The 12718-nt window shown below is 41.8% G+C and overlaps 1 protein-coding gene across 10 annotated transcripts in view; it reads left to right on the plus strand.

Annotated features, from left to right (window-relative positions):
• Positions 1–1740: 1740 nt before the first annotated feature.
• LOC138329088 (carbohydrate sulfotransferase 10-like) overlaps positions 1741–12718 on the plus strand; it is a 53611-nt gene continuing 42633 nt past the window's right edge. For 6 of the 10 annotated variants that reach the window (XM_069275821.1, XM_069275823.1, XM_069275825.1 and 3 more), the window contains exon 1: positions 1742–2188. In XM_069275821.1, coding sequence (XP_069131922.1) covers positions 2095–2188 — 94 coding nt within the window. In that variant the 5' untranslated portion in view covers positions 1742–2094. Of the gene's footprint in view, positions 2189–12718 lie in introns of all 10 variants that reach the window. The other 4 variants (XM_069275827.1, XM_069275828.1, XM_069275820.1 and 1 more) reach the window with 3 other exon arrangements.

Genomic DNA, 12718 nt, shown 5'->3' on the forward strand with positions numbered 1-12718 from the left:
ATATCTTCATTCCTAAGGAAATCTTTGCTTTAGCCTGTGATTGGTCAAAATGTTTTCAGCTGATGCTGCCTTCAATTTCACTATGAGATAGTCCAGGGGTGTAGAGATGATCGGAACCCCTGGAGTATCGAGAATCATGTAATACCAACATGAACAATACTATCAACAATTGGTAGTTTATTTTCATAAACTGTAACATTTCAAGAAACATTTGGCTTATTTTTGGAAGTAAATATGACAATCTTCAATTTAGAAGCGGAAAATATAAACCTCCATTTTCTATTGTAGTTCTCACAGATAGAAAGTAAGTATTGAAGGTTAGCTACATTATTGCTAATAACACATATGTCGTAGGCTTGGGTTGGTATATTTACCCGCGATGAATTAATTACCGAACCTTTACCGCTGAATTCTACTTCATTAACCAAGTCGTTGATGAAAACGAGGTACACTTTTGCAGATAAAGAACCACCCTGTAAGATTCTTCTTTCCATTATTACTTTTTCCGACATAAAACCATTAAAGACAACATTACTGGAGAAGCGGGAATACATCTGTTTTAGAATGATCCATACCTTTCCATTGATACCCATTTGATAAAATTTATAGAATAAGCCTTCTTGCCATACAGAATCGAAAGCCTTATTGCTATCTAAAAAAGCAACGAGTTCATCTGATCCATTATCTAGGTTATAATTGATACTTTCCTGTAGGTTAAAAGAGGTGCATAAACTACACGTTTTTTTACGATATGTTGATTGATGTCTATTAGGAAATGTCCGTGATTTTAAAACTGGACTCAAACGGGAAGACAGAAGTGATTCAAATATCTTGAAAAATATTGGAATTAATGTAATACCTCTATAACTGTTAGGGTCAATGTAATGACTATTTTTCAGTCTTTAGTGAAATTCGAGATGGCGGCCATCTTGATGACGTCATAACCGGAAGTTCATCCCAGTTTATACAATGTTTCTCGATTTCGTTATCAGTGGGTCTTAAGGCTTCAGAAAAACATTGATTCGTCAAGTTGTGTGGGTGGGGGGGAGGGGGGTGCAAGTGGACCCCCCCTAGATCCCGGCCTATTTGTATAATTGCCAAAACAGAGCTTGGTCTACTTCGCCTGATTGATTAATTTCTTCAAATTGACGTCTCATGTATTCGTTAAAAGCACATCTCAACTTTTCTTTTCATTTCTATTATATTTATATACTGAGACAACACTATCTATATTCATTTATTAATAGTTAATTAGTTTAGTAAAACCGGATTTCTGGAGAGGACCTATATAGGCTTTGCCTGTTGTCTAATCCATTTATCAATATAATAATATCTTTCTCCGTAATTCCTGTATAACTAGTATTGTTTAATAAAATATTTTGAAATGAAAAAAAAAGGAACAATAACCCGGTGACATATGATTTTTATGTTGTTTTTACAAGGACGTATGTCTCACTTATAAATCCTTGGGTTTTTATGATTAATCAAAATATCAAAAAATGAATAATAGGTTTGAAAAGCCGTTATTAATACTGTATATGTCTATGGTAAATATGTTTTAAGTAAGTATCATTTTGAACCCATGACCTCTACTACGTACACGGTCTTGGCGGTCAGACTGACCACAAGGTATATATATGTATATTGTGTTTACATGTATACGTGTATGTGTGTGTGGTTGTTCATAATGTAGCTTGGTCCGTGGCCTGACTAGTAAGAGGCCAAGGTCAGTCGGGTATAGTAGTAAAACCCGTTTATGAATTGGACGTACAGTAATGTACTGTGTATATAATAATTATCCATTGGAACTTCCTAATGGTTTCAGGTGTAGTAAAGTATACGTAGTCTATACATGTGCGCCGTAGAAATCTAATACAAAGAGTTCATTCATAGAACAAGCCAATGTCAATATCATTCTCGTTTATATCTGAAATCGATTGCCGACACACCTTCGGCTGTACTGTCTTGTTTGGAGCGAACCAACCATCCGTATCGAAGAGAGCTAGCTAGCACGCTGGCTGGAGATTTCACGATTTCGTTTCAACCAACGTTAACGAGAGTGGGCCTTATACGGATTAATGTGAAGTTTAAAAAATGTCGGTGTCGGTGAAGAAAGTGTTTGTGGGGCTACTGTCCATTGTGGCTTTGTTTCTTGTCGGATTATTAACCACGACACATGTTGGACAAGGTATGTTACGTTTGACATTATATTACACACATGTCAGACTAATCCATGCCCTAATTATAACCTGTGATGCTGTTTATTTGTAATCTATTGTCAATAATCACTCGCGACTATCTGTTGGTTTTTTTTTTATAAATTGTGTCGTTAATGGTAAGGGTCGATATCCGTGTTCACCTGTGTTATTTATTGAGCAAAACGTGGGGGGGGGGGCGTACAATATTTAATGTGAAGCTTACTATATTATCAAACCTCGGGAATATTCCATTTCCATAATGTGATCTAAAAGGAGACGAATTCGAAACGAAACGAAAAACGAGATGAAAAATGATGGTCATATAATAATCCATTTGAATATGTTTCTGTATGATTAAAAATTCACTAGGTTTGTGGATTTCAAGAAGCAGCATAACGAATAGCAAATGTCTTAAATGATATCATAGACATAAATTCGGAGGGGGGGGGCTAAAAGAACACTTGAGAGATTGAATTTAAAATGTATAATTTATTTATAGCTGTAAGAATCCCTCTTCCTTTTACAGCTATATATATGACAACAATTGCTATTTTAACAATCTTCAACAGTACATTTATTGGTCATATAGATTATCATTATTGGTATTATATAATGATCGATATTGACCAAAATTCACAACGAATTGGATATCTGAAATCTAGCAACAATCAGAAATATAAAAATTCTGACATTGAACATTATATTTGCATTGTTCTTTCTCGACATATCGTTTGTAGATAATTTTGTAGTTTCTGTTATAAAATACATTTACATGTAACCAGAAACATATATACAAGACAAATGTATGAGTCTTTATGAAATGTATACATCTAGTGATTGATACATTTGTTATATGTTATGTTCGAACGGTATATTTTACTGTAAACCAAGGATTTATAAGTGTAAACAAATATGACATTATACAACAATTACATGATGGTCCATCGCTAATTTACCTGCGATCTCACTATTGACACATGACGCGAACTAATCAACAAAGCGAGACAGGTCACTAAACACCATTCTTACGTAATCTGGTTAGCCACCTTATTAGTCTCGATTGACTACGCGTTTTAGTTACTGTAGTATACAGGTATAGAGATTAACGCAGCACGACATTGGCTATTCAGAAGTACAGTTCTGATTTTGTTCTGTACTTGATATCTACTACTTGGATTAGACATAGGCATGTTTAGTCTCATCTTTCTTGTCTCAACCATGCCTGATTTATTTTTCAATTAAAAACACTACAGTGCACTGTAATGAATGAACTTGAGCGAAATATCAACAAGTCGTCGAATGTATTTCGTCAAAAAACAAATGGATCGATTTCAGATATAACGCAATTAGTGAATGCATTTACATATATGCAAAAAAATTCTGTTTAGAATCATAACTTAATCGTATGGGTAGGTTTTATGAAAAAGTCAGAAATTTGTAAAGCTGGTTTGACCAGTAGACATTCAACGACCCGAGTCGGGTTTTGGATAACATAATAAAAAATCCTTGATAAAATATTCATGTATATGTGGCTCCAAACACCGCAGATATACAACGTACGTGGGTTATTATGTACATTTTATTGTATATAATTATGCAGAAATCGCGCAGAGATGTTCATTTATCTAAGACAGGTACATGATGATGACCGTACATCAATATGCATGGTATAAATCCCTATTTTCAAGCGTGTTCCAAACTCATATATGTGATTGAGGATAATATTAAATAGGTATCGGACATGTATACAAGTATTTGTGTCTTTAAAATCGATATTTACAAACAGATAGTTTCGCCACTCTATCTTATGGGAGTAGAGTACGTCCCGTTGTCCTCGTGACGTCACAGGTCAGGGGTCCCTAATCGGGGTCAATGACTTGGGGCTTCAGGTGTGTTCTAGAGAAAACGCTATGATACTCGTACTTTCTCCATTCTAAATTTTATCGAATGACACATTTATCAAGCATTGTATACCAAACCATTCCGTGTACAGGGCGCATTCAGTAAATATGAATCATTCACGGCATAGCAAGAGCGAAGCTCTACTTGTTATGATATTTTGAGTTTACATATCATAGATAGATGATAGGAAACCGTACTTTACATACTATATGTATATCAATTGTTACTTGTCTTACAGAATTTTAACTTGATCTCTGCAACTCATTCAGAGAGGGTGGGTGTGAAGGTTGGGGGAGGGGGTGAAACGTGAAAGAAAAATACATTAGAAGTGTCGTCGTTACGGTTTAAATGACAGGACTAAAGAACTGATTGAGCGCATGCGCAAGTAGTGTACATTCTCTAAATATTTAGAAAACTATACCTCCGTTGTTTCGTAGCATTGAAACAGAATTAAGATACAGTAACCCTGATGTGGTTTTGTTCTGACATGCATGACTGAAATGTTTGGCACCCAAGTAAACAAATTGAATACGGATTTAGCCCGTTGATTCATATACAAACTTACCGATATAGGACCATGAAGGACACACATTAAGCTTAAGGCACATGTTTATATATGGAGCAGGAAAGTAACTCAAACAGAAAATGATATTATCAAGGTAGTCTACCCATTTATCGAGCCACACATAAAACAAACCCGCGCACTTGTTATATATTACATGTATCAAAAATCAAAGTCAGTCTCTGTCACTTCGCGGACGGATCATGAAATAAGACAGTCTCTGTCACTCCGCGGACGGATCATGAAATAAGACAGTCTCTGTCACTCCGCGGACGGATCATGAAATAAGACAGTCTCTGTCACTCCGCGGACGGAGCATGAAATAAGACAGTCTCTGTCACTCCGCGGACGGATCATGAAATAGGACAGTCTCTGTCACTCCGCGGACGGAGCATGAAATAAGACAGTCTCTGTCACTCCGCGGACGGATCATGAAATAGGACAGTCTCTGTCACTCCGCGGACGGATCATGAAATAAGACAGTCTCTGTCAATCCGCGGACGGATCATGAAATAAGACAGTCTCTGTCAATCCGCGGACGGATCATGAAATAAGACAGTCTCTGTCACTCCGCGGACGGATCATGAAATAAGACAGTCTCTGTCACTCCGCGGACGGATCATGAAATAAGACAGTCTCTGTCAATCCGCGGACGGATCATGAAATAAGACAGTCTCTGTCACTCCGCGGACGGATCATGAAATAAGACAGTCTCTGTCACTCCGCGGACGGATCATGAAATAAGACAGTCTCTGTCAATCCGCGGACGGATCATGAAATAAGACAGTCTCTGTCACTCCGCGGACGGATCATGAAATAAGACAGTCTCTGTCATCCGCGGACGGATCATGAAATAAGACAGTCTCTGTCAATCTCCGCGGACGGATCATGAAATAAGACAGTCTCTGTCACTCCGCGGACGGATCATGAAATAAGACAGTCTCTGTCACTCCGCGGACGGATCATGAAATAAGACAGTCTCTGTCAATCCGCGGACGGATCATGAAATAAGACAGTCTCTGTCAATCCGCGGACGGATCATGAAATAAGACAGTCTCTGTCACTCCGCGGACGGATCATGAAATAAGACAGTCTCTGTCACTCCGCGGACGGATCATGAAATAAGACAATCTCTGTCACTCCGCGGACGGATCATGAAATAAGACAGTCTCTGTCACTCCGCGGACGGAGCATGAAATAAGACAGTCTCTGTCAATCCGCGGACGGATCATGAAATAAGACAGTCTCTGTCAATCCGCGGACGGATCATGAAATAAGACAGTCTCTGTCAATCCGCGGACGGATCATGAAATAAGACAATCTCTGTCACTCCGCGGACGGATCATGAAATAAGACAGTCTCTGTCAATCCGCGGACTTATCATGAAATAAGACAGTCTCTGTCAATCCGCGGACGGATCATGAAATAAGACAGTCTCTGTCAATCCTCCATGAAATAAGCGGACGGATCATGAAATAAGACAGTCTCTGTCACTCCGCGGACGGATCATGAAATAAGACAGTCTCTGTCACTCCGCGGACGGATCATGAAATAGACAGACAGTCGAAGAATACGTCTCTGTCAATCCGCGGACGGATCATGAAATAAGACAGTCTCTGTCACTCCGCGGACGGATCATGAAATAAGACAGTCTCTGTCACTCCGCGGACGGATCATGAAATAAGACAGTCTCTGTCACTCCGCGGACGTATCATGAAATAGGACAGTCTCTGTCAATCCGCGGAGGGATCATGAAATAGGACAGTCTCTGTCAATCCGCGGACGGATCATTAAATAAGACAGTCTCTGTCACTCCGCGGACGGATCATGAAATAAGACAGTCTCTGTCACTCCGGGACGATCATGAAATAAGACAGTCTCTGTCAATCCGCGGACGGATCATGAAATAAGACAGTCTCTGTCAATCCGCGGAGGGATCATGAAATAAGACAGTCTCTGTCACTCCGCGGCACGGACGGATCATAAATAAAGTACAGTCAGGGTTGAACTCGGCTGTCGAGGAAAACGGACCTATTTTTTAAAACCATGATATTTAATAAATGTTATATACAGTATTGACGGCTTAAAGGATTTTCTTTCCATTGAGTGCTTCATGAACAAAATGCCAAGTATTGACAGTTATGGCTCTGTCACATTTCCTGTCCGGTCGAATGTCGTCTCGGATCTAATGGGCACCTCAAAAACCAAGCCAAAACCATAAGTAAACAGTGCCTAACTGTGTCCACAACCTCCTTTGGAGGTGTCATGACCCGTACTTTGTAGAAACATGAATTTAAACATCGTGTAGCTCACTTAACATCCGCGGACGGATCATGAAATAAGACAGTCTCTGTCAATCCGCGGACGGATCATGAAATAAGACAGTCTCTGTCACTCCGCGGACGGATCATGAAATAAGACAGTCTCTGTCACTCCGCGGACGGGACGTAATCCGCGGACGGATCATGAAATAAGACAGTCTCTGTCTGTCATGACTCTCTGTCACTCCGCGGACGGAGCATGAAATAAGGCAGTCTCTGTCAATCATCGGACGGATCATGAAATAAGACAATCTTTGTCAATCTGCGGACGGATCATGAAATAAGACAGTCTCTGTCACTCCGCGGACGGATCATGAAATAAGACAATCTCTGTCAATCTGCGGACGAATCATGTAATAAGACAGTCTCTGTCACTCCGCGGACTTATCATGAAATAAGACAGTCTCTGTCAATCCGCGGACGGAGCATGAAATAAGACAGTCTCTGTCACTCCGCGGACGGATCATGAAATAAGACAATCTCTGTCAGTCTGCGGACGGATCATGAAATAAGACAGTCTCTGTCACTCCGCGGACGCAGCATGAAATAAGACAGTCTCTGTCAATCCGCGGGCTTATCATGAAATAAGATAGTCTCTGTCACTCCGCGGACGGATCATGATATAAGACAGTCTCTGTCACTCCGCGGACGGATCATGAAATAAGACAATCTCTGTCAGTCTGCGGACGGATCATGAAATAAGACAGTCTCTGTCACTCCGCGGACGCAGCATGAAATAAGTCAGTCTCTGTCACTTAAAACAAAATCTCATACCTCCCCAAAAGCAGGAGCATGAAGAGAAAACAAGAACAGAAATGGCGTTAAATTTAAAATAATGGTTGGCCTAACTTTCCTGTCTGTGGCCGTGAAGTGTGATTATAAGATTAAAAATACTGATGCAGAAGTGAATTTAAATATTTTTGAGTACTAACAGGTCGTAAAATGTCGTAGAGCTTGTTTAATGACGAATATCCAATGATTTATTTATATTGACGTAACGTTACCGTACACTTGTTTAGAAATGCGAGAAACTTTGGCTTCCACGAGTGTCACTGATGTATTAGGCATAGAAATATTGGCTGATCAGATTAAATTGAATTTTATTGAATTTTAATTATTATGTAAACAATTAACGTTCAATATTAAAAGGATTGGGGTTTTCAGGATTGTTATATGGTTATGAAGTGGTGTCTCCAATTCGGTTTCATCTTCAATGTTAAGAAGATCAACTCTAAAATAAATTGATAAATTGCCAATGTTTCCAAGTTCCCTACTCCGGCCATCGCCATATTTGTTCTTACACGTTGTTTGAGCGAGAATTCATGAGAATATGTTCTCGCTTTACCCATGGATAGAAAAAAGGCACCCCGTATGTATAAATACATGTAATGTGCTGCTTCAACAGAATTTTGATTTTACAGAAGTTTTTTTATGTTTCGATAATCGGGGGAGTTCACTTAAAACATTCCACTTCCAGAGCTTTTCCATGGCTTTTGCTGTACTATTTTATTAATGAAATACAAAAAAAAAAAAAAAAAAATGTCGCATAGGCCCACTTTCATTTGAGCGATGGATTTCTGTTTGCTTGACTAGATAAATATTGCTATATTTGTTGTAAACATGGTGTTATACACGTCCAATACATGTACATCTGTTCTCCGATTATTCAAGACGTAGTCGGTAGTGATCCATATCGACCGAAATACCACGATATGACAGTAGGCCAGTGATTTTTCACTGGGTACTCCAGATTTTCTCAACCATCTATACCAGATATTTCCCCAAATGACACTGGTTGTTAATATGACGTTAATCTAATCAAACCAAACTTTACTTTCCTTCATCCAACATTACTACTCCACTGTCAGCATCATACCTCCAGTTCCAACATTACACCTCCACTGTCAGCATCATACCTCCAGTTCCAACATCACACCTCCAGTTCCATCATCACACCTCCAGTTCCAACATCACATCTCCACTTCCAACATCACATCTCCAGTTCCATCATCACACCTCCAGTTCCAACATCACACCTCCACTACCAAGATCACACTGACACTGACCCCACTACCAAGATCACACCTCCACTGCCAACATCACATCTCCACTCCCAACATCACACCTCCACTTCCACCATCAGATCTCCACTTCCAACATCACACCTCTACTTCCACCATCACACTGACACCTCCAGTTCGAACATCACATCTCCACTCCCAACATCACACCTCCACTTCCAACATCACACCTCTACTTCCACCATCACACTGACACCTCCAGTTCCAACATCACATCTCCACTCCCAACATCACACCTCCAATTCCAACATCACATCTCCACTTCCAACATCACACCTCCACTTCCAACATCACACCTCCACTTCCAACATCACACCTCCAGTTCCAACATCACACCTCCAGTTCCAACATCACACCTCCACTCCCAACATCACATCTCCACTCCCAACATCACACCTCCACTTCCAACATCACACCTCCACTTCCAACATCACACCTCCACTTCCAACATCACACCTCCACTTCCAACATCACACCTCCACTTCCAACATCACACCTCCACTTCCAACATCACACCTCCACTCCCAACATCACACCTCCAGTTCCAACATCACACCTCCAGTTCCAACATCACACCTCCATTCCATCATCACACCTCCATTCCAACATCACACCTCCACTTCCAACATCACATCTCCACTTCCAACATCACACCTCCACTTCCAACATCACACTCCACTCCACACATCACACCTCCACTTCAAATGAAACCTCCAGTTCCAACATCAACCTCCACTTCCAACATCACACCTCCTCCAACATCACCATCTCCACTTCCAACATCACATCTCCACTTCCAACATCACATCTCCACTTCCAACATCACATCTCCACTTCCAACATCACACCTCCACTGCCAACATCACACCTCCACTTCCAACATCACATCTCCACTCCCAACATCACACCTCCACTCCCAACATTACACTGACACCTCCACTTCCAACATCACACCTCCAGTTCCAACATCACACCTCCACTTCCAACATCACATCTCCACTCCCAACATCACATCTCCACTTCCAACATCACATCTCCACTCCCAACATCACACCTCCAGTTCCAACATCACACCTCCACTCCCAACATCACACCTCCACTTCCAACATCACACCTCCACTTCCAACATCACATCTCCACTTCCAACATCACACTCTACTTCCAACATCAAACCTCCACTTCCAACATCACACCTCCACTTCCAACATCAAACCTCCACTTCCAACATCAACACCTCCACTTCCAACATCACACCTCCACTTCCAACATCACACCTCCACTTCCAACCACACACTTCACACTCCCAAATCACACCTCATTCCAACATCCACCCACTCCCACATCACACCTCCACTTCCAACATCACACCTCCACTTCCAACATCACACTCACTTCAACATCAAACCTCCAGTTCCAACATCACACCTCCACTTCCAACATCACACCTCCATTCCAACATCACACCTCCACTTCCAACATCACACCTCCAGTTCCAACATCCACACCTCCACTCCCAACATCACACCTCCACTTCCAACATCACACCTCCATTTCAACATCCATCCAACATACACCTCCACTCCCAACATCACACCTCCACTCCAACATCAACCTCTACAGTTCCACCATCACACTGACATCCACTCCAACATCACACTCCACTTCCAACATCACACCTCCAGTTCCCAACATCACACCTCCACTCCCAACATCACACCACACCTCCACTTCCAACATCACATCTCCACTTCCAACATCACACTCCTCCACTCCCAACATACCAACATACACCTCCACTTCCAACATCACACTCTTCACACCTCTCCACTTCCAACATCACACCTCCAGTTCCAACATCACATCTCCACTCCCAACATCACATCTCCACTTCCAACATCACATCTCCACTTCCAACATCACACCTCCACTTCCAACATCACACCTCCACTTCCAACATCACACCTCCACTTCCAACATCACACCTCTACTTCCAACTCCATTCCAACATCACACCTCCACTTCCAACATCAAACCTCCACTTCCAACATCACACCTCTACTTCCAACATCAACCTCCATTCCAACATCAAACCTCCACTTCCAACATCACACTCCTCAACATCAACCTCATTCCAACATCACACCTCCACTTCCAACATCACATCACACTCCAACATCACACCTCCACTTCCAACATCACACACCTCTACTTCCAACATCAAACCTCCATTTCCAACATCACACCTCCACTTCCAACATCAAACCTCCACTCCCAACATCACACCTCCACTCCCATCATCACACCTCCATTTTCAACATCACACTTTCATATCCAACATTATACCTCCACTTCCAACATCACACCTCTACTTCCTACATCACACCTCCACTTCCAACATCACACCTCCACTTCCAACATCACATCTCCACTTCCAACATCACACCTCCACTTCCAACATCACACCTCCACTTCCAACATCACACCTCCACTTCCAACATCACACCTCCACTTCCAACATCACACCTCTACTTCCAACATCACATCTCCACTCCCAACATCACACCTCCAGTTCCAACATCACACCTCCACTTCCAACATCACACCTCCACTTCCAACATCACACCTCCACTTCCAACATCACACCTCCACTTCCAACATCACACCTCCACTTCCAACATCACACCTCCACTTCCAACATCACACCTCCACTTCCAACATCACACCTCCACTTCCAACATCACACCTCCACTTCCAACATCACACCTCCACTTCCAACATCACACCTCCACTTCCAACATCACACCTCCACTTCCAACATCAAACCTCCAGTTCCAACATCACACCTCCACTTCCAACATCACACCTCCACTTCCAACATCACACCTCCACTTCCAACATCACACCTCCACTTCCAACATCACACCTCCACTTCCAACATCACACCTCCACTTCCAACATCACACCTCCACTTCCAACATCACACCTCCACTTCCAACATCACACCTCCACTTCCAACATCACACCTCCACTTCCAACATCACACCTCCACTCCCAACATCACACCTCCACTCCCATCATCACACCTCCATTTCCAACATCACACCTCCATTTTCAACATCACACTTTCATATCCAACATTATACCTCCACTTCCAACATCACACCTCCACTTCCAACATCACACCTCCAGTTCCAACATCACATCTCCACTTCCTACATCACACCTCCACTTCCTACATCACACCTCCACTTCCTACATCACACCTCTACTTCCAACATCACACCTCCACTTCCTACATCACACCTCTACTTCCAAAATCACATTTCCACTTCCAACATCACACCCCCACTTCCAATATCACACCTCCACTTCCAACATCACACCGCCACTTCCAACATCACACCTCCACTTCCAACATCACACCTCTTTTGAAATGAAGACGAGGCCTCCTCTACCTCTAGGTGTTGTGTAGTTGCCTACGTCACCATCGATTTGTTTTCAATTTCCGACACACCTCAGCTAACCCGACATCATTGGGGCGAGATGTTTTGCAGCATTGTTGAGAAATTGCATGCAGTCGGAGGTCTTTACATATCATGTTAAAATTGGCGAAAGTAGAACACAATTTGACTGTTTGAAATATGAAGACTCAGA

The sequence above is a fragment of the Argopecten irradians genome, chromosome 8 (assembly GCF_041381155.1).
Source record: "Argopecten irradians isolate NY chromosome 8, Ai_NY, whole genome shotgun sequence".
NCBI lineage: Eukaryota > Metazoa > Mollusca > Bivalvia > Pectinida > Pectinidae > Argopecten > Argopecten irradians.